Source organism: Oryx dammah, unplaced genomic scaffold (genome assembly GCF_014754425.2).
Source record: "Oryx dammah isolate SB20612 unplaced genomic scaffold, SCBI_Odam_1.1 HiC_scaffold_11210, whole genome shotgun sequence".
Classification (NCBI taxonomy): Eukaryota; Metazoa; Chordata; class Mammalia; order Artiodactyla; family Bovidae; genus Oryx; species Oryx dammah.
Window position 1 is genome coordinate 7,797,008 of NW_024080603.1, and position 23,789 is coordinate 7,820,796.

The 23,789-nt window shown below is 36.5% G+C and overlaps 1 protein-coding gene across 4 annotated transcripts in view; it reads left to right on the forward strand.

The window, feature by feature from the left end:
- LOC120861004 (adenomatous polyposis coli protein) overlaps window positions 1-23,789 on the forward strand; it is a 131,489-nt gene that overhangs the window by 52,534 nt on the left and 55,166 nt on the right. For all 4 annotated transcript variants that reach the window (XM_040236709.1, XM_040236711.1, XM_040236710.1 and 1 more), the window contains 4 exons: window positions 7,494-7,578; window positions 8,748-8,949; window positions 15,727-15,835; window positions 18,355-18,468. In XM_040236709.1, coding sequence (XP_040092643.1) covers window positions 7,494-7,578; window positions 8,748-8,949; window positions 15,727-15,835; window positions 18,355-18,468 — 510 coding nt within the window. The remainder of the gene's footprint in view (window positions 1-7,493; window positions 7,579-8,747; window positions 8,950-15,726; window positions 15,836-18,354; window positions 18,469-23,789) is intronic.

Here is a 23,789-nt window from a genome sequence, read left to right on the forward strand (position 1 = left end):
TATTTGAAAAGTAGTCATTGCACTAACAGATGATGTCCACGACACCTTCCAGCCCTGAGATTGGTTTGCTATATAGCATTGAAAAGCTGTGATAACCTCCATGAAAAGTTAAAAAATACTCAGTGTGCACTGGGAAAATATGTTCTTATTTCAAAACAATTGCAGTTAAAACTTTAACTGTTTTAATTTCCAGTTAGGCAGGTTTTCCTTTCACTGAATTTAATAGAACTAGAGGTCATCAACAAACTGTTACCTCCTTCTCTTTTAAAAAAAATCCTTCTTGCTACATGTGTTTTCTGCGCCTTGGCTGTTTTACCATCTGGGTTTCTGACCCTCTTCTTACTGTCTGCTCACTACTCTTACTCCTTATTCATTTATTATTCTCTTCTATTTCTTTTTTCCATGCATTTGAGGTCTCTCTTATTCTTCAAGCTTCTGTGTATTAACTGAACTATTGAGCTGCTCCTCTTTTACCTTTTTATTCAGTATCGTAGCAGCTTAGCCTTTTACTGGTATGAAGCTTCCTTTCTTTGTCTCTCTTTCTCCCTTTCTTTCTCTTCTATCCATAAATCTTTTCTACTCTGTTGCCTATTTCTATGGCAGTAACAATGATAGATCTCCAAGATACCTATCTCAAGTCCTTCATAAAGAAATTTTTTTTTCTATAAAGAAACATTTTTTTCTCACCACAAACCATGAAAACAGCTGAATCAGTTATCTACTAGGTTAAAAAAGAGGAGTTTGGTATTTTAACACTGATCAACATAATGTATCTAAAATTATTGTACATGACACGTGGTTTTAAAAGTTTAAAGATACAAAATTTAAACTCCCCAGCAGGACTCATCGCTTATCTGCTTCAGAAGTATATTTTGTAGAGAATTCTTCCTAGCACACCTGTCTGAATGTCTCTTGTGCAGAATTCTGAGTCCCCCTTTAAAGGTTTTTCTTTTTTTTAACTAGAGCAAATCGAAACTTCATTTTGGTGAAACATTTTACCATACCTGTAGAACCATCTCCATGGATGGGAATGCTGAAGTGTGGAATGTCTCTCAGAGTGACAGCATAAGTCAGGTCCTTAAATTTCTGCGATGGAATACCAGGTTGACCTCTTAGCAATGGGGTATAATATACATCATGAATATTAGTATTTAAGATATGTCTGAATTCAGCCATGAATTGATTACTGCTCAGTGAGTGTTTTTACAGACATCCTTGCAAAGCCATCCACATATTTCTTCAGGATTCAGTGTATGGTATCATAGCAGTTATGCCCTTATACTGAAATTATTTATGTATCTCTCCTTTCAAGAAGCTTTTTGAAAAAAAAAAAAAAGAAGAAGCAGTGGCTTTATGGTATTAACAGGAAATACCATGCTCTTTTTATTTTGTCTTAAAATATTGATGTGTGAAAAGAGACTTGGAAACATTGAAATTTACTACATTGGATTAAAGTTAATCTGAAACAATGGTTATTTCTCAAAAAAAATCACTTTTTAGACTTTGTAATACATCATATGATCTTGTATTATGTTTGCTGATCATTCGTATGTAATCCTGTGGACGGCAAGGTGTGTCTCTTCCAACTAGATTAATTTCAGGATTTCTGAAATTTATACAGTAGTACCATCTAGTGGCAAAAGAGAATACTGCTTTGCTATTGATTACATGTCATTGATAGTATAAAAATATTCTGTGTGTGTGTGACAGTCAGGGAAATATGTGTACAGCAGTTAAGGAAATGTGAGCATTGACTGTATTTGAGAATATTAAGAAAATGTTTATTTTTTAGGTCTAATGATGGCATTGTGGTTGTGTTTAGAAAGAATCCCTTTTTAAATATACATGTAGAATTTTTTTAGAGAAAAAGCAGCATGATGACTGAGATTTGTTTTTCAAATAAATTTGGGTTGAGAGGGAATGGAGGAAGTAGTTATAAGTATAGATAAAAGAAGCCCATGAATTGATAATTATTGAACTAACTTGAGGATACATAGGAGTTCGTTACATTATTCTCATACATATACATTTATGTATATACTTGATGCTTCTGTAATTAAACTACAGATTTTGTGGGATTTAGAATAAATGCAGCAATTATAGCTAAACTTAAGGGAAATTATATTCTCTACTTTTTACTCCAGGGCAGGAAGTCAGTGTGATTTACTTTAAAATACTGAGTATCACAGCATGATAAACATGGTGAAAAGTTGAGGTAGTTGCACAGTCGTGTCCGCCTCTGCGATTCCTCGGACTGCAGCCTGTCCCGCTCCTCTGTCCTGGAATTCTCCAGGCAGGAGTATTGGACTGGTTGACATTTCCTTCTCAAAAATATGGTGAGGTATGAAGCATTTAAATTGAAAGATGACATGGTGTAGAAAAATATAGCTAGGTAAAATTTTAACCAACTGTTTATATCTCTTGTATTTTAGTAAAATGAAGTATTTATAAATTTTTAACTGTAAAACCATGTACATGGAAAGTATCTTATTTTCAGAGTGTAAGAAAAAAAATGAGAAGTAAAAATTCAAATTGGCATAGTTCAGAATTTATTTTGAAGATTTAATTACCAAGTATACTTTTATCTAGTAATAAAAAATATCAGTAACTATGACATAGCGAGAAAAACAGAAGTGGGTCAAGTTGAAAACTCCCTTGAAATGACACAGTTACTCAGTGATATTTTCTGTTCACTTATATGACCACAGTAATTTGTCTGTAATAATTAATTCTCTCATGGTTTTAAAATCTTAACATGTTTTTAAAATAATGTTTGATTATATGATTTTTAAAAACCAGACTTCCAGAATTTATAAATACAAATGAGTATTCTCTCCTTTAAAATTACATATTAATTTTAAAAACTGTCATTTCTCAAAACATTCTTTTGAAATATTTTGTTTGGAATTGCTTTGTAGTTGCGTAGCATTTTCTTTTAAAAACCTCTTTGAAATTAAGGACTTCTTTTTAGGCTGTTTTCAGTATGCAGCCCCAAGCAATTAATCAGCCCTACCGCAGCAACACTGATAAAACAAAACAAAAAAAAGAAAACACTGGATAAAAACAAAAACCATTCTTTTAAAGACATTGGAGAACTGTGAAATCATCAAGGACTGTATTAACTAAAATTCCTAAGAGGAAAGAACCCTTTGTAGATGAGCTGAGATCACCAGTAATTTTATTCCCAGGGGTATTTGCTGATTCTGGGGACAGACTGATAATCAATCATTGGCACAGGCATCAAGACTCCACTGGAGGAAAGAAACTGTTGGAGGTCTTGACAGACATGCAGGCATATGTGAAGTACTGACGTTTAGAAGAGCTCCAAGTGTATGACTAGTTTCTCACATTTTCTCCAAATACATGGGATGTTAGCTGAGTCTTGTTGAGGGGGAAGATGCTGGGGTGGACTAGGAAGCAGAATATTAGGAGGAATGTCCTGCTAAAGGAACACTTTCACATAGCAGGTCTCCTCAGTCTAAATTTAAGAGAAGGGATACATTCAAAGAACTCAGCAAACCAAATCAGATGTGAAAGGGAAAGCCACTCAGTCATGTCCAACCCTTTGCAACCCCATGGACTGAATTCTCCAGGCCAGAATACTGGAGTGGGTAGCCTTTCCCTTCTCCAGAGGATCTTCCCAACCCAGGGATCGAACCCAGGTCTTCTGCATTGCAGTCGAATTCTTTACCAACTGAGCTATTAGGAAATCCCATATGAATTTCACTTAAACTGCATCTGCAACCCATTTTCAGTTATGGGTTGAAGGAAATCAGACCCCAGTGGTGGAAAGGCAGACTCTGTAAGGGAAACTCTAATCTCAAGTCTTTCTTGTTCTTTTATACATAATGACTGGCATACAGTTAAAAGCACAAGAAATACAAAGAAATAGGAAAATGACTGATAACCAACAGAGCAAATAGGTAATAGAAGCAAATCCCAAGATGATCCACATATTGTAAGTAAGAGTCAAGGATTTCAACATAATTATTTTAAATGTTTTGAAGAAAATGATGTATTAAATAAATGGATAAAGAGTCAGAAAATCTCGACAGAGAATTGGAATCTATAATTAGGAAGAATCAAACTTAAACCTTGCTGCTAAGAGAATAAAATGGCACAAACACTTTGAAAAACCATTCAGCAGTTTCTTTTAATCACTGTGACTAAGCATTTAAACCTCCAGATACATATTCAAGAGAAGTGAGTACATGTGTCCACCTGGAGATAAGCGTAGGAATGTACATAGTAGCATTCTTCATAATAGCTGCCAACCTGGCAACAACCCAAATGCCCATAAAAGGATAAGGGATGTATCAGTGGAGATCTAGTCATACAGTGGACAACTGCACAGTATTAAATAACTGATACATACAGTAGCATGGGTGAGTGTCATGGAGACTTTGGTGAGCAGAAACACAAAAGACTGTATACTGTGTGATTTCATTTATGTGCAGTTCACAAGCATGCTACCTAACTGATAACAAAAATCAGAGTACTGGTTACTTCTGGAGAATGAATATTGATTGGTAAGGAGCAAAAGATGGACAGGGAGGCCTGGCGCACTGCGATTCATGGGGTCGCAAAGAGTCGGACACGACTGAGCGACTGAACTGAACTGAAGGGGCAGAAGGGAACCTTCTGAGATACTGGAAATGTTCTGTGTCTTCCCTGGGTGGCAATTACATGGATACTTGGATTATGTAAGAAAAATAAGATTGGTGTGCTTTTCATATGTATGTTCTATCTCAGTAAAACAGAAAAGAAATGAGCTTAATTTTTATTACGGAATAGACACGATCTGCTCACAAGAAAGTAGTTATGTAGTCATGCTGGATGGTGTCATCGTGAGACAGAGTAACTGGATCTATAAATTAACTGCATTTTTTTTGAGATTCATAAGTCAGAATTTACAAGAATAATTTTAGAGAACACGTTCGAATAAGTAGCTTTTCAAGATAGCTGCTTTGAAAATTTAATTTTTTTGACTTTAAATTTCAATAATTTTATTTACTTTATGGTTATTACTTTTACCAATAGACTTCTAGCCATATGCACAGAAACTTAAAACTTACAAGGTATGTATAGTCACTATTTTTAAAATTTAGGAAATACAGACAGAAAGAGATCAAACTCACCCATTAAAAAAATATTTTTTTAATGTTGGTAGGTGATGGACAGGGAGGCCTGGTGTGTTGCAATTCATGGGGTTGCAAAGAGTCGGACACAACTGAGCGACTGAACTGAACTGAACCTTTAATAATGTGTATATTTTTCTCTCTGTGCATTTTATGCAGGCATGCATTCAATGGGATCATATTTTGCAGCGAGCTTTTTAATTTAATACAGCCATCTTTTCATGTCATTAAGTATTTGATAGTATTTTCGTAGTTGTATAATATTCTGTTGTTTGGCTAATGCCATAAATTTATTTAATCCTTTATTGTTGAACATGCAGATTTACATGGCCTTTTCATTTCTGTTGTTGGTGTTATTTTAATTTTTCCTTATTATTTTTAATATGTTTTTTAAAAACCAGTAATGTGCCGTTAATTTTCAAAAATGAAGTATATGTCCTATGACATGCCAGGGATTTCTTGTAATTGTTGCTTTTGAATTCTTAAATCCTTGTACTTTTTCTGAAAACAATATTTGTTTTGGTAATATCTGTTGTTTCAAAATGAGAAAACCAAAAACAAAAATTGCTTGAAATCCCAACTTCTATAGAATACTCACTGTTAACACCTGATGATAGGCTCTAGAGATGGATTGTGTATAAAGAAAGACCTGATCAGAGCTGTGCTTTAAAAGTCTCATTAATCTGTTAGTTCTGTGCAAGGTAGGACATTTAAGAGATTATTTTAGTAGTTTTGATGGGGTCAACAGCCAGGATAATGACATAAGAATAAAAAAGAGGTGGCTAATAAGAGATATTAGGCCTAGAATACAGAATTGATAACTGATCAGGGAGATGAAAGAGGCGAGGCTGAAGATTTGAGCCTAAAGGGAAAAGAAGGCTACTGCTATTTAACTGAACAGGTATAAGGCAAGGAACAGGATTTAATGGCCCAGGGTGATAGCTTGGACGTGTACAGATACAGTGCATATCATCCAGACACACTGAATGTTTAAGGCATCTGTCAGTCATTTTGGGAAAATGAGTCTGAAGTTGTGAGGTTAGGATTAGAGACATATCATTGATAGTTCCTTGAGAAAGGTAATTGTTGAATTGTAAGACTAGGGATAATAAGAAATAAGATTAAAAGATCATTGAATTGCAAGCAGCAGTGGATGGAAGGAGACTCAGGATCCTGAAAACTGCAGGTAGCCTCCAGTGGTAATTCTCAAACTTTATGGAAGAGAATTGTGTCCTGATGTTTATAGTAATCTACATTCATTCAAGAAAGACATCCCTGTGCAAATTTATTTCCTATCTCGCAGTTGTGATACACTGACATAATTTCTGACTGTAAATAAGAGTCACCTCCACGTTCCCACATCTACTTATCTAAGCCTTTTAACTTCCAACATGGTCTTTGTTTAAAGGTCAGATCATTAAGGTCACAGGCTATTTCTTATTGTTAACATAGGAATTCTTTTCTTAATGCTTCTAATGTGACTGTCAAGGTAAACCACTGACATAGTCTTTACTATATTTACTCTTCTTGACAGGTTTCCTTTTCAGTCTATTTATGGATCGTTTTTTACATAGAGGAACACTGCCCATAGCTGTAGGATTGTAACTGTTCAAATACATTGTTTTGCATTTGAAATCCTACTTGGCCAGCAAAGATTTTGCTATGAACTAGAATGGGATGCCTCAGAATATGTAGAATGTAAAAATACGTATAAATTATTGTTAAGGAACATACAGAAAAACTAGTAGGAAGAGAAAGTTTTTAATGTTCTCTGACAAAAATTTGTTAAGAGAAGGCTTTAGATGGGAGAGAAGTAATGGATCAAAAGTTGGGAGACAGCATACAGCCGCTTAACTGTCCGCTGAATATAAATCAGTGCACTAGTAGAATGTGCAGTTAGTATATAAACGCTTGGTATTGATTGGGGTGTTAAATAAAACAGCATGATGTGTTAATTTGCTGTCTTTCATGGCCATGTTGGTACAAGCTTAGTTTTTGTGTCTTCAGCAAATCTTTGAGTCTCAGTTGGTCTGTCTGAAAAATGAGAGTAATCCACCTTGTTATGTATTTCAGAAGTTACAAATAATACCTCTTAACTATTCTGTCTATACTGTATGGAGACGACTTGTAATCACCATTATCACAAAGTATCACTGCTGTCATTGGGCTGTAATTTATTATTTATAATTAGTAATAGATAATGTATGTAAAGTACTTTGCATTTTATATGTTTTCAGATAGATCTGAAATAACTTTTTTCCCCCAGCAGACCTTAATGCCAAGAAACTTAAAATCATATCTTCAAAAGTTATTTAGAATTTTGTCCTATTGAGATACTGTGTTCTTTTTTTACAGGAAGTACTTAAACAATTACAAGGAAGTATTGAAGATGAAGCTATGGCTTCTTCTGGACAGATTGATTTATTAGAGCGTCTTAAAGGTAAATTTTTAAAAAATGTTTTAAAGTAAATTTTTTAAGCTCCAGTTGTCAACTTTAGGTGTATATATCCAAATAATGCTTCTCTTGATTAGAATGCTGGTGTTGGATTTTTTTAGCCTCATGCATTAGGATGTAATTTTTAAAGTACAAATATGTAAAAAGTCTATTTGCTTGTCATTTTTTTCAGTTAAAACATTTAACTGCCTTTAAATAAGCTATTTTAGATACCTTTCTTGGCAATTTTCAGCTCTTTCTAAAACACATTGCTCTTCTGCCAGTCATTAAGTAGGTCTTTATTAAGCTTTATGCTATAGACTGGACCCATTGCTTCATTTGAAGGAGTCAGTGCCTTTCTTTGTTCCATTCAGAAGAGAAGTGCTTTATCTTTGTGCATCCACACACACACACATATATATACACACACACACACTGATTTTAAGCCATTTTTAATAGAATTTTGAAAGAATATCTTTCTTGTTTTATTACTTAAAAATTCAAATGTCAAATCAGCTAAGTTTTAATTGTAATTGAAGGTGGGCAGAGAAATTACCTTTGAAGTCCCAAGTATATTATTACCTACTAGGAATCTAAGAAAGGACATTCTGTCTTAATTTTTCTTTAACATACTTTTTTTCCACCGGACTGATTCAAGCTATCTTGGAGGGAAAGTTTAGCTATTCTATTCCTAAATAATTGTTCATTCACTCATGTACATTTGTGGCTTTCTCTGATAGAAATCTAAAGTTGCAGGACTCTAAACCAAAAGGTGAACACTTTTTTTTATTAATGACCCATATTTGTGTATATTGCAAAAGGTCACCACCACAAGTGTACCCTTTTATATGTGCCTTGTTCTGGATTTTTTTCAGGACGTTTCTTTTATAGAACCAGTAGTCAGTGAATTTCTCTGAGCATCAGCATTTGTGATAAGGATTCCCTCTGTCCCTGTATAGATCTGCTGTTCAATAACTGCCATAATTTAGTACTCACGCATACTTTATGTGATATATATATAATGTATTTATATATATATATATAATGGTTTAACATTTGAGGGTTGAAATGTGAACCTAAGGTTTCATTATTAAAAAGGTAATATAATTATATTAGCAATATTTTAGATCACTTAAAGCAGTTGTTTTATAAAAACTTGTCTGTATTTTATTTAGAACTTAACTTAGATAGCAGTAATTTCCCTGGAGTGAAACTACGGTCCAAAATGTCCCTCCGTTCTTACGGAAGCCGAGAAGGATCTGTATCTAGTCGCTCAGGAGAGTGCAGTCCTGTTCCTATGGGTTCATTTCCAAGAAGAGGGTTTGTAAATGGAAGCAGAGAAAATACCGGTTATTTAGAAGAACTTGAAAAAGAGAGGTAACTTTTCTTCATTAAGTAGTAAACTTTTATGTTCCTATTTTTGCTAGATTTTGTCATTTTGTGACAATACAAAACAGGAATTATGAATCCTGTGTGGTGGGTGATCATAAGCAGCACTTAGAGAGCGTTTTCCGTTTATTGTCTCAAAGCGGTGTATTACTGATTGTCTTTACATCTAAAAATGTGAAGGAGGCAGTTTCTTGGGATTCTAATGCTCAAATGCTCTGTATATTGAATAATGTACAAATAGTATACATAATCACAATGGCTAAAATATGTAACTGAGTTTTGACTGACTTTTCTGTTATCTTTTCAAATGAATTAAATAGCTGCCAGATTCAGTATAAGCTTGACTGGTTTCCATTATTAAACAAATGAAACAATTTATCAGTTTTGGTTTCTTAAAAAAATGTTGCTTGACACAGAATCAATTCTTGTTTCTAAGAGCTAGTATCTTAATTCTTTTCTTCTTGAACTTAAAATCATCTCACTGCAAGTATCAGAATATATAGTTACCAAGAACATTGTCCGGTATTTTTGTACCTCCTATAAGATTATAAATTTCTTTATGCATGATTGATACCATATTATATTTATATTCCTAAAAGTTCTATTAGACTTTCAAGAAACTCAAATTTATAAATGTTAATTTGCATAAATGTACAAATGTATAAATTCTCTGGGACCTTGGTCAAGTCTTTAAATTTTTGTGTAATTTCCTTCTGTAAAATAGGAATATGGTTCTACCTTGTGGAGTTTTGAACAATGGATATTAACATATGGAAAATACCCAGCATATCTCATTGAGAGGCAAAACACCTTTTACTAAAACACTTTTTACTACTTTCTCTCTGGTTTTAGATGTGACCATCTCTGAAAATAACAATAATCATGGACCAGAAATAGTGTTAAGCTTTCTTTAATCTCTTGAGTTTAAATGAATCTCTGTTTCATATCTTGAACCAGGACTGTTTCTGAGAGTCTAGGAAACACTGTCCTGAAAAATCAGAAGCTAACTGGGGTGTACATTCTTCCACCACTTTGTCCCCTTTGAGCTGTTAAGAGGCATGTGAGCATGCCAGTTTTCCTAGGAACTTACTTTGCTTTATGTGACAAAGGCCTGATTTTATTCATAAAGAGTGTGTATGTGTGTGTGTGTGTGTGTGTGTGTATGTAGTTCTCAATATCTTGTGTCCTCCTGGTTCTCACCACTGTTTGAAGGTAAATTTAGCCCTTGTTTATGTGACAAAAATCTGTATTTTGCTCTCATACTTGATTGATAGTTTGAATAGGTCTAGGATTTATTTTCTTCAACTTTTGAAAATTCTGTTATTTCTTTGATGATTTTACCCGCTCTGTTTTTCCACTCTTTCTTTCTAGACATCCCTTAAGTCATAGAAACTATCTCTGTATCTTTGTTTCTTGTTCTCTGTATTACCTATAGATATAGTAAGTTTAAGTGAGGTAAGTGTTAGAAAATAGTCAAGCCAGAACTCAAGCCCAGATCCATACCCTTTTCTGTTTTTTTCTTAATTTATATTTGTTTTTGACTGTGTTGGGTATTCCTTGCTGCACAGGTGCTTTCTCTAGTTGCAGAGAATGGGGCTTGTTCTGCCACACGGGCTGTAGGGAGCACAGGCTTCAGAAGTTGTGACGCGTGGGCTTAGTTACCTCTGGGCATGTGGATCTTCCAGGACCAGGGGTCAAACCTGTGTCCCTGCATTGGCAGGAGGATTCTTAACCACTCTACCACCAGGGAAGCTCCATGACCTTTTTGAACCTGTTTTCTAGTTAAAATATGTTGTGAAGATGAAATTAGATATTTTTAAAGAACTGCTTAGCACTGTGTCTGAAACACTCAAATAGTTGTTGTCACATTAGCTGTTAATACTTTTTAACAAATATTTAAATGCCTGATACATGTGCCATGCTCTTCTAGATGATCCTGAGTTAGCTAGAGGACTGAGAAGACATGAAATTTATGTCAGTTTATTTATCTCCCTTGGTTCTTGTCTCATCGCAATAAAAATTTGGAGCAATGGACCAAAAGGTGTAGAACATCAGACAAGTTACAGCTCAGTTCAGCTCAAGCAGACAGATCTTTTCTTAGTAAGATACTCCGAAAGGAGCCCTCCTCATCTTTCCTGTTGATCCCTCTTGGCTCCCCTTTTATATGTCCAGTCTCCTCCTTTTGGTTATGCCTGGTACAGAGTAGGGCTTGTACCCACCACCAATCAACGAGAGGAATGCAAATGGTCGTACACTCAAGGCCAGTTGACAATTTCAAGTTACATAACAGCAGGCTGTGTTGTCATGCCTTACCATATGTCTTCCCCTAATTCCATCTTATAATTAGATGAATTTGATATTAAAATTAGATGAATTAGATATTCATCTACATCTAATCTACATCTACATCTGTGGTGTTGGGGAAGACTCTTGAGAGTCCCTTGGACTGCAGGAGATCCAACCAGTCCATTCTGAAGGAGATCAGCCTTGGGATTTCTTTGGAAGGAATGATGCTGAAGCTGAAACTCCAGTACTTTGGCCACCTCATGCGAAGAGTTGACTCATTGGAAAAGACTCTGATGCTGGGAGGGATTGGGGGCAGGAGAAGGGGACGACAGAGGATGAGATGGCTGGATGGCTGGATGGACTCAATGGACGTGAGTCTGAGTGAACTCCGGGAGTTGGTGACAGACAGGGAGGCCTGGCGTGCTGCGATTCATTGGGTCGGAAAGAGTCAGACACAACTGAGTGACTGAACTGAACTGAGAATATTCATGAGCCCTTAATAGTCTCCTAACTGCCTAAGGTTACTTGGAGAAGCCCCTGTGGTTGTTTTGTATCCACTCTGTTTTATATCCAGGGCCCACCTGCAGTAGTTGAAAAGTCTCTGGTTATTTTGTAACATCTGTGAGCTCTCATGGGTGTGTCTGGGATGTTCAGGGATCAGCTTGCATCTCTTTCAGCCAGGCCTCCCCTTGTTCCTGTCTAAACTTCCTACCTAACATTTACATTTTAAAGAAGACTGTTGACAGTCACTAAACAAGCCTTCAATCTGCTAAATGGTAAAGACCCGTTTGCTTCAGAGCCAGGGCCTTGTTTCAGTTTTGAGCCTTAAATACTGTGGTGCGAGTCATAAGGTAACTCCTGTCAGTTAACCACTTGTGACCGTGTTGGCTCTTGACTTTGGCTTCCCAAGCAAGAGCATTTTGCCAGAGTTCAGTCTTAAACTTGATAGCAACAACTTGGCCCTCTTCTCCTTAACATTTTTCTCACTCCAATACCATCGCTAAAATTAGCTTATTCATTTGAGGACTTTTAGCACCCAGATCTTGATTAAATAAGCCAATTTATTGAAGACTAATCAGAAAAAGCAAGAGAGTTCTAGAAAAACATCTCTTTCTGCTTTGTTGACTATACCAAAACCTTTGACTATGTGGATCACAATAAACTGTGGAAAATTCTGAAAGAGATGGGAATACCAGACCACCTGACCTGCCTCTTGAGAAACCTATATGCAGGTCAGGAAGCAACAGTTAGAACTGGACGTGGACCAACAGACTGGTTCCAGATAGGAAAAGGAGTACATCAAGGCTGTATATTGTCACCCTGCTTATTTAACTTCTATGCAGAGTACATCATGAGAAACGCTGGGCTGCAAGAAGCACAAGGTGGAATCATGATTGCCAGGAGAAATATCAATAATCTCAGATATGCAGATGACACCACCCTTATGGCAGAAAGTGAAGAGGAACTAAAGAGCCTCTTGATGAAAGTGAAAGAGGAGAGTGAAAAAGTTGGCTTAGAGCTCAACATTCAGAAAATGAAGATCATGGCATCTGGTCCCATCACTTCATGGGAAATAGATGGGGAAACAGTGTCAGACTTTATTTTTGGGGGCTCCAAAATCACTGCAGATGGTGATTGCAGCCATGAAATTAAAAGACGCTTACTCCTTGAAAGGAAAGTTATGGCCAACCTAGATAGCATATTCAAAAGCAGAGACATTACTTTACCAACAAAGGTCCGTCTAGTCAAAGCTATGGTTTTTCCTGTGGTCATGTATGGATGTGAGAGTTGGACTGTGAAGAAAGCTGAGCACTGAAGAATTGATGCTTTTGAACTGTGGTGTTGGAGAAGACTCTTGAGAGTCCCTTGGGCTGCAAGGAGATCCATCCAGTCCATCCTAAAGGAGATCAGTCCTGGGTGTTCATTGGAAGGACTGATGCTGAGGCTGAAACTCCAGTACTTTGGCCACCTCATGCAAAGAGTTGACTCACTGGAAAGAGCTGACTCCCCCACGCTGGGAGGGATTGGGGTCAGGAGGAGAAGGGGACGACAGAGGATGAGATGGCTGGATGGCCTCACTGACTCGATGCACATGAGTTTGGGTGAACTCCGGGAGTTGGTGATGGACAGGGAGGCCTGGCGTGCTGCGATTCATGGGGTCACAAAGAGTTGGACACGACTGAGTCAGAAGAAATAGCATCTCCCTCTATGCCTTGTTTTCTTGCCTTAGTCCTGGTAGATGCTGCAGGTGCTCACCGGGGATCATTAAAAAATAGGGTCAGATCTCATTTTTTTGCTAGTTTAACACCCAGCCTGTGAAAGGGTTTCAGGATTTCTGCACTGCTTTCTCCTGCTCCTGTTGTCAAAAATGGAAGGGAGAGGGCAGCTTCTCATCGTTCAGCACCTCTGCCTCAGGTTGGTACATCGTAACCAGGAGCTGGCTTCTTCCCATGAATTCCTTCCCATGAGGTTGCCACAGCAAAAAGTGAAGGCTTATTTCTTATTTTTCAAGTTGCTTCTCAGTAAAGAAAGGAAAGTTTAGCAACAGTAAAACTTTCCACATGCATGCATACATACTCATCAAGAAAATATAATCAAATAGAATTTTAAAGTATTAATAACAGAGTCAGTGGGGAATGACTCGGTAAGAGCAAAGCCCAGAAGCTGTAATAAAAAAATCCTCATATTCAAGTGATTAACTGAGAAAATACATTTATAACTGACAGAGTACTATCATTCTTAACGCAGAAGAGATCCTATAAATAAGAAAAAGCCACAGAAAAGGAAATAAAAATGAATTTTAAACTTGGAAAAATGTTTACCCTTACCCATACTAAAAGAAATCAAATTAAAACCTTAGTAATAGGGAATTCCCTTTTGGTCCAGTGGTTAGGACTCTGTACTTCTAATGCCGCAAGCTGGGGTTCCATCTGTGGTCTGGAAACTAAGATCCCACAAGCTGTGTAGCGTGGCCAGAAACAAGGAAGTCCATAATGATATGCCATTTTTTTAACCCTAGAAATGTAAAAGAATCTTAAAAGTTTGATAAAGCATTTAGATTGTCAAAGGTGGCAGAAGCATAAATTGGTATAATATCTAGTAAGGACAGTAAGTTAAAAATTTACATATCCTAGGAATTTGTCATTATACATGCTTGCATATTTGTACAATGAAGTTACATAGAAGGATATTCAGTGAAGCACTATAATAGCAAAAGATTAGAAAGACCTTAAATGGAAAAAAAAAAAAAAAGACCCTAAATGCCCTCTAACATAGAACCAGTTATTATTTATTCTTGTATGGATTCATAAATATCTTTGCAGCTAGCAGAAAAACACATAGGACCTCTTTCTTTATATTCTGATACAAGAATGATCTCCAAGATAGACTTTTAAGTGGTAAAAAGTTATGACAACACAGATAATAATATGCTATTATTTATGTTTTAAAATGTACATGTACATATACACATATATTCTTTCATTTTTATAGAATGTCTCCGGAAATAAATATAAGAATAATAGTGGTCGCTTAGGGAAAGAGTCACACAAAAGGACATAGATCATATACTTCTTGTGAAAGTGAAGCCTCTCAGTTGTGTCTGACTCTTTGCGACCCCATGGACTGGAGTCTGCCAGGCTCCTCTGTCCATGGGATTTTCCAGGCAAGAGTACTGGAGTGGGGTGCCATTGCCTTCTCTAGGGGATCTTCCCAACGCAGGGATTGAGCCCAGGTCTCCCACATTGCAGGCAGACGCTTTACCCTCTGAGCCATGCAGGATCTTTAATACTACTTGTACCTACTGATTTTTTCCTCTTAACACTTTATTTTGCATTTATTTTTATATTGATCAGATACAGAGTATTGATACAGATTGTTACTGAGGACATCATTGATTGGGTTGTCAGAAATTATGTAACAAGTTCATCTTCAGATTCGAAGCCTAAGAAAATGTTTCTCTCCCTCAGAACAACCTCCTCTTATTACACAGTGATAATATATTTTTTATTTTAACCAATAAGCTGAAAGCTACATGCAGTAGTTCCCTATACTCCAAATTTATTTTTTGCATAATTACTGCTTTTCTTTGCTCCTTTATTATACTTTTCATTCTTAGATCTGAGTTTTATTAAATCTGTACTTTTTACTGTATACCAACATCAAATTCTTAGGCTGTAAATAAATGTGAAGAAAGCATTTGGTTGAAATGTAAATATTCTACTAAGAATGGTTGCCATCTTATTTAGCTGAAAAAGTTTAAAACTTTTAATATTCAAATTTTAATGACTATAAGTCCCACCTTCAGAAATCTCAAATTAGTAAAATTCTTACTTATTCATTATATTACTTTAAATAGAAAACATTACACTTATTCATTATATTACTTTAAATAGAAAACATTACATTTATAGCTTATGAGAGTTGCTGTTATGTGCTCTGTATTAGCATTGTGTAAACTTAACTTTTTTTGAAAAACAGATCATTGCTTCTTGCTGACCTTGACAAAGAAGAAAAGGAAAAAGACTGGTATTATGCTCAACTTCAGAATCTCACTAAAAGAATAGATAGCCTTCCTCTAACTGAAAATGTAAGTAACTTGACAAAATAACTTATTTTTATATCTGAAAGTATATCTAAGTTTATAACTGTAATATGTTTTATCCAACTTCAGCATAAATACATAGTCAGTGAATTTTGTATATAAAGATGATACAACTAAAAGATTCAGGATTCAACTAGGTTTTTTATTAGATGTGTTGAATTACCAAAGATACTCTGTAGAAATGTTTATCACCATCTGTCTGTTTTTTGAACTATATTACGGGACTCATGGCAGATAGTTTTTGCAATGAAAGTATCTTTGAGATAACTTGAGTCCTCTTCTAGTTATTGTAAGTGACAGTAGCTGTTTGCACAGACGTTAGGGCTTTTTGCAAGCACTAACAGTTGTTTCTTTTGCCAATGTAACTATGTAAAAAATAACTTAATTCTGTCAGCCTCTCACTCCCTACCCAACCTCTCCAAGTTAACTGTTTTATTCATGGGATGACACACATAAGAACATTTCTGAAATACATTAATAATTTTAAATAAGATTTTAACTGTCACCCATAAATTTTAAAACAATTTAATAGGCCAGTTAAAATTAATCTTCCACTCTTAGCTTAGATCTTTCATTTTCTAATAAAGTTTTGAGAGGACATAATAAAAGAAAAAGTACAACAAAGGAAAAACCTTTTCCAAAACACACAGTTAATCAGTTTCCTGGTGGGCATTGTCTGGCAGGAGCTAGAACTAGTGCTCAGGCTCCTGAGCACAAACTTATCCAGGTTTGTGAGAGGGAAGGAATCTCCCTTCCTGACAATGTCCTTATCCTTTTGGGAGCTCAGGAGACACCACAAATGAAAGAACAATTCATAGAGAGTGTTGACGTGTGAGGATTAGGAGCTCAGGAGGGTTTGGAGGGATCTTTGCTCTTAATGTTAAAGTGGTGTTTTGCTTAACATTCACTTTGGTGATTAAAATGTACAGTATTTAGAGTCCAGCTGTCTGCATGCAGTTGTGTATGAAACAGTTCAAGAGCAATTGGTTAATACCTGAAACAAAGATCAGTTGTCAAATCATTCCCATATTAATTGACCATATAGTCAGTCACATTTATTTAAGAGGATATGTAAGACAGTATAGACCATTAGGCAACATTAGCAAATGTAAATTGCTTATATTTCATAAATATTTTTAAATTCACAAAATATTTATTTTATATTGGGAAGCCAGGTTAAGAACGCTTTCATATGGAAATACTTATCAGGTTACTAGGCATTGCTTAAAACATCAGATATAAACCACATTATTGTAGCATAATGTGTCATCAGCCTTTTGTGCAAGGGATTTTTAGAAGTGGAGGACAAATAAGTGTAGTTATAACATGACTCACAGCATGCAGACTGTTTCACCTGTGTTGCAACAGCTAATGTGGACATGCCTATAGGAACACATTCTGCGTATGTCGTCTGCATATTGCAAGGGAAGAGGGTGGAAGCTCCCTAACTTACCCGACAACACAGTTTGGGATTCTTAGGCCTACAGAATGCTATTCTGAGTCAGACACATACACATGCAGCTTTTGTGTGTGTGAGTATGTGTGTATGTAAGGTCTTAGTTTCTTGATCAGGGATCATACCTGTGCCCTTGACAGTGAGCGCATGGAATCCTAATCCCTGGACCTGCAGGGAATTGTCCACCTGCAGCTTTTTATTGGACTTACAGAGCATGAAAAATCTACAGCACTTGATTTTTCCCTTCATGGTCCATTATAACTGTCACCTGTCATTTTGCCTGGTCGTTGTTGTAGCCTTGGAGCATGTCTTTGTAAGTTTCTTTGCCTTCTTCTTTTCATCATTTTTTATACCTCGCAGTTACCACAGCGTCTGTAATTGTAATTAGAGGGCTAATGAAGTTTTGAATGTACTCACACCCACTCCATGAGGAAGTACTTTTTTTGGTTTGTTTCAACTTTGGTTCATATTTATATTTTTACCAAAAAGTTTGTGTTATCTCGCAATTTATGACTGTATTATATAAAAGCTTTTCTTTATTCTGTCTTCTTCATTTTACATGTGAAGTTCTGCTTCACATGTAAAAGTTCTCTCAGTTTAGTCTATATGTATATAACAATCCTAAAGTGAGGTATCAACTTAAGGATGATGGGCCTGATTCTTGATTTTTCTATTTTGTCCACATTAATATTCCAATTTTTAATAATTCAAAGTAGTGCTTCTTCAGGGCAGAAGAACTGTAAGGTAACTAAAAATAGGCTTACCTTAACCGGACCAATATGTATATATATTTTAAAGAGCTAGTACAATTTAATTAAAACTATTTGTGACTGTGGGAAAATAAAAGTCTTTCACCTCTTCACATCAGAAACCCAGGCTGAGCCTCACACTGATCAAGTTTTAGGACTTCTTAGAGTAAAAAATAATTTTCTCATATATAATAACTTATGTATCTGTTTATTCATTTTCTTTATTGATACTTATATGCTTTTTTATTTTTACTGATAAACACAAGATATTAACATTTCCATTTTATTTGTGGTTTTAGTTTTCCTTACAAACAGATATGACCAGAAGGCAGTTGGAATATGAGGCAAGGCAAATCAGAGTTGCAATGGAAGAACAACTAGGTACTTGCCAGGATATGGAAAAACGAGCACAGGTAACATTTATTATTAAACTATGAAACAGTAATAGCTAGATTTCTATGAAGAATCTAGTGAATTACAGCTCTGTTAACTTTGGTTAAGTTTTATTATTAAAGATATTTTAAAGTCTGTCTTTACTTTGGTACTAGTTCAAAATAAGAATAACTTACTATGGCTGCTGGGAAGCATAACCAGTATTCACATAATTCTGCCCTCATATTTCAGTTCTCTGATAGTGTTCTACTATGTCTTGGAATTATAAGAGGGAAAAAGAATTCGATTCTGGTCATCTTATTAGTTGCTAGCTAACTTTAGTTATCCTTTGAGATTTTTACTTCTGTGTTTATATAATGAAACCCAGAATATTAAAAAAGGTAAGTCTCATTTAAGGAGAGAAACATATAAAGAGAACATTGGGAAGAGAAACAAATTGGATGGAGAACATTCCCGAGTTTCTACCCTCAACTACGTAAAGAAAGAATATTGGGATAAGAAAGGATTTCTTAAGACAGTAGACTAATTGTAAAGATTGGTAAAGTTTTACTACTTTAAAATTAAGAGTTTATCTTTATTAGGCACCTTAAAGAAAATGAAAAGGGGAAAAAACATGTTTGGGAATTTCCTGTCTGTCCATCGGTCTGGACTCAGTGCTCATACTGCCAGGCCCTGAGTTCCAGCTGTGGTCAGAGAACTAAGACCCCACAAGCCAAGTGGCACAGCTGAAAGAAAAAGAAAGGTGAAAAGATAAGTTACGTATTGGGAGAAGGTATTTATCACCATATAAGTGGCATGGAATCAAGAATATATAATGAATTTCCAAAAATACTTTATATGATACAGTTAATACAGATTTAGTATTTATAACAGTTGGTGTTTTCATGAAATTATTTTAAAATACCAGGCAGATTTTGTTTGTTTGTTGATAAAAAAAAAACTGAGAAATTTTACTCTGGTTTATATGAATTTCAGTTCAGTTCAGTTCAGTTCAGTGGCTCAGTCGTGTCCGACTCTTTGTGACCCCATGAGTCGCAGCACGCCAGGCCTCCCTGTCCATCACCAACTCCCAGAGTTCACTCAGACTCACGTCCAGTGATGCCATCCAGCCATCTTATCCTCTGTCGTCCCCTTCTCCTGCCCCCAATCCCTCCCAGCATCAAAGTCTTTTCCAGTGAGTCAACTCTTCGCATGAGGTGGCCAAAGTACTGGAGTTTCAGCTTTAGCATCATTCCCTCCAAAGAAATCCCCGGGCTGATCTCCTTCAGAATGGACTGGTTGGATTTCCTTGCAGTCCAAGGGACTCTCAAGAGTCTTCTCCAACACCACAGTTCAAAAGCATCAATTCTTCGGTGCTCAGCCTTCCTCACAGTCCAACTCTCAACATCCATACATGACCACAGGAAAAACCATAGCCTTGACTAGATGGACCTTAGTCGGCAAGGTAATGTCTCCGCTTTTGAATATGCTGTCTAGGTTGCTCATAACTTTTCTTCCAAGGAGTAAGCATCTTTTAATTTCATGGCTGCAGTCACCATCTACAGTGATTTTGGAACCCAAAAAAATAAAGTCTGACATTGTTTCCACTGTTTCCCCATCTATTTCCCATGAAGTGATGGGACCAGATGCCATGATCTTCGTTTTCTGAATGTTGAGCTTTAAGCCAACTTTTTCACTCTCCTCTTTCACTTTCATCAAGAGGCTTTTTGGTTCCTCTTCACTTTCTGCCATAAGGGTGGTGTCATCTGCATATCTGAGGTTATTGATATTTCTCCCGGCAATCTTGATTCCAGCTTGTGTTTCTTCCAGTCCAGCATTTCTCATGATGTACTCTGCATAGAAGTTAAATAAGCAGGGTGACAATATACAGCCTTGAAGGACTCCTTTTCCTATTTGGAACCAGTCTGTTGTTCCATGTCCAGTTCTAACTGTTGCTTCCTGACCTGCATACAGATTTCTCAAGAGGCAGGTCAGGTGGTCTGGTATTCCCATCTCTTTCAAAATTTTCCACAGTTTATTGTGATCCACACAGTCAAAGGCTTTGGCATAGTCAATAAAGCAGAAATAGATGTTTTTCTGGAACTCTTGCTTTTTCCGTGATCCAGCGGATGTTGGCAATTTGATCTCTGGTTCCTCTGCTTTTCTAAAACCAGCTTGAACATCAGGGAGTTCACGGTTCATGTATTGCTGAAGCCTGGCTTGGAGAATGTTGAGCATTACTTTACTCACGTGTGAGATGAGTGCAATTGTGCAATAGTTTGAGCGTTCCTTGGCATTGCCTTTCTTTGGGATTGGAATGAAAACTGACCTTTTCCAGTCCTGTGGCCACTGCTGAGTTTTCCAAATTTGCTGGCATATTGAGTGCAGCACTTTCACAGCATCATCTTTCAGGATTTGAAATAGCTCAACTGGAATTGCATCACCTCCACTAGCTTTGTTCATAGTGATGTTTTCTAAGGCCCACTTGACTTCTCACTCCGGGATGTCTCGCTCTAGATTAGTGATCACATTATCATGATTATCTGGGTCGTGAAGACCTTTTTTGTATGGTTCTTCTCTGTATTCTTGCGACCTCTTCTTAATATCTTCTGCTTCTGTTAGGTCCAGACCATTTCTGTCCTTTTTTGTGCCCATCTTTGCATGAAATGTTCCCTTGGTATCTCTAATTTTCTTGAAGAGATCTCTAGTCTTTCCCATTCTGTTGTTTTCTTCTATTTCTTTGCATTGATCGCTGAAGAAGGCTTTCTTATCTTCTCTTGCTATTCTTTGGAACTCTGCATTCAAATGGGTATATCTTTCCTTTTCTCCTTTGCTTTTCACCTCTCTTCTTTTCACAGCTATTTGTAAGGCCTCCCCAGACAGCCATTTTGCTTTTTTGCATTTCTTTTCCATGGGGATGGTCTTGATCCCTGTCTCCTGTACAATGTCACGGACCTCAGTCCATAGTTCATCAGGCACTCTGTCTATCAGATCTCGTCCCATAAATCTATTTCTCACTTCCACTGTATAATCATAAGGGATTTGATTTAGGTCATACCTCAATGGTCTAGCGGTTTTCCCTACTTTCTTCAATTTGAGTCTGAATTTGGTAATAAGGAGTTCATGATCTGAGCCACAGTCAGCTCCTGGTCTTGTTTTTGTTGACTGTATAGAGCTTCTCCATCTTTGGCTGCAAAGAATATAATCAATCTGATTTCGGTGTTGACCATCTGGTGCCGTCCATGTGTAGAGTCTTCTCTTGTGTTGTTGGAAGAGGGTGTTTGGTACGACCAGTGCATTTTCTTGGCAAAATTCTATTAGTCTTTGCCCTGCTTCATTCCGCATTCCAAGGCCAAATTTGCCTGTTACTCCAGGTGTTTCTTGACTTCCTACTTTTGCATTCCAGTCCCCTATAATGAAAAGGACATCTTTTTGGGGTGTTAGTTCTAAAAGGTCTTGTAGGTCTTCATAGAGCTGTTCAACTTCAGCTTCTTCAGCACTACTGGTTGGGGCGTAGACTTGGATAACTGTGAAATTGAATGGTTTGCCTTGGAGACGAACAGAGATCATTCTGTCGTTTTTGAGATTGCATCCAAGTACTGCGTTTCGGGCTCTTTTGTTGACCATGATGGCTACTCCATTTCTTCTGAGGGATTCCTGCCCTCAGTAGTAGTTATAATGGTCATCTAAGTTAAATTCACCCATTCCAGTCCATTTTAGTTCGCTGATTCCTAGAATATCAATGTTCACTCTTGCCATCTCCTGTTTGACCACTTCTAATTTGCCTTGATTCATGGACCTGACATTCCAGGTTCCTATGCAATATTGCTCTTTACAGCATCGGACCTTACTTCTATCACCAGTCACATCCACAACTGGATATTGTTTTTGCTTTGGCTCCATCCCTTCATTCTTTCTGGAGTTATTTCTCCACTGACCTCCAGTAGCATATTGGGCACCTGCTGACCTGGGGAGTTCCTCTTTCAGTATCCTATCATTTTGCCTTTTCATACTGTTCATGGGGTTCTCAAGGCAAGAATACTGAAGTGGTTTGCCATTCCCTTCTCCAGTGGAATTTACGTTTTTAGAATGTGAACTTATGGAATACTGTATGCATGTTTTTCTATATCTGTTAATGTGTTTGTTTTAGAAGTGAAGTGAAGTGAAGTTGCTCAGTCGTGTCCAACTCTGCGACCCCTTGGACTGTAGCCCACCAGGCTCCTCTGTCCATGGGATTCTCCAGGAAAGAATACTGGAGTGGGTTGCCATTTCCTTCTCCAGGGGATCTTCCCAACCCAGAGATCTGCATTGCAGGCAGACGCTTTAACCTCTGAGCTACCAGGGGTTTGTTTTAGAGGTACTTAAGAAATGAGATGTAGATATGAAAATTTCTGTATTAATATATAAATCTAAATAAGTATATTCCAGACAGCTTACTGTAGAACAGATTAACTTGAGTTCTTTCTTGGCCATTTTCTCCAGATATGTGCAGATGTATTCATTTTAATTTTGTTCTGCAATATAGTGTTCTTCTTTTGCTAGTTAATATTTTAAGGAATTTTTAGTCCATATTTTATAAATACAACAAACATTCATTTATTCTGGAAATATATTAAGGTTAGGGTTAAAGAAATATTGTACACAAAGCAAAAATGGAAGTATTTGTAGTACATATGAGGAGTTAATATCCGTAATATACAAGGAGCACCTACAAATCAATTGAAAACAAGACAACCAAAGAGGAAAATAATCAAAAGGTAGAGTAGTCCCATCACAAAAGTACAAGTGGTTAATAAATAATTGTGAAAAGATGCTTAAACATCACTAGTCATTAGGGAAAAGTAACATAAAATAATGTTGTTTTTTGTTAGTGGTGGTGGTTTATTGTTTGGTTGGTTAATTTTCTGCCTATCAGACCGGCAAAAGCTTTAAAGTTTAGTGTTATGTAATACTGGTGAGATTGTGAGAGATTGTAATACGAAGCGTTGTCGTCTGCCTGTTGTAAGAATAAACTGGTACAATCCTGAAGGACTCTGTAGCACTTCCTGTCAAAGTTAAAATGTTTGTACCCTCTGACCTAGTAATTCTGTAAGACTCTCAGAATACGTCCTCCAGGAATGTCTACTTAAAGCAGAAAGAATATAAGTATAGATTTTATGATATTCATTGCAACACTATTTGTAAGACACTTACAGAGAGAGACAATTTCAGTGTCCATCATTTGGGTAGTTATTAAATTAGTAGTATGCAGCTGTTACAAATATTAATAATTAGGTAATGGGAATAATGAAAATAATTGTCCATAGTAATTCTTTCCCTTGTAACTCTGCTTGAGTGACTCAACATGTAAGACTAGAATGGC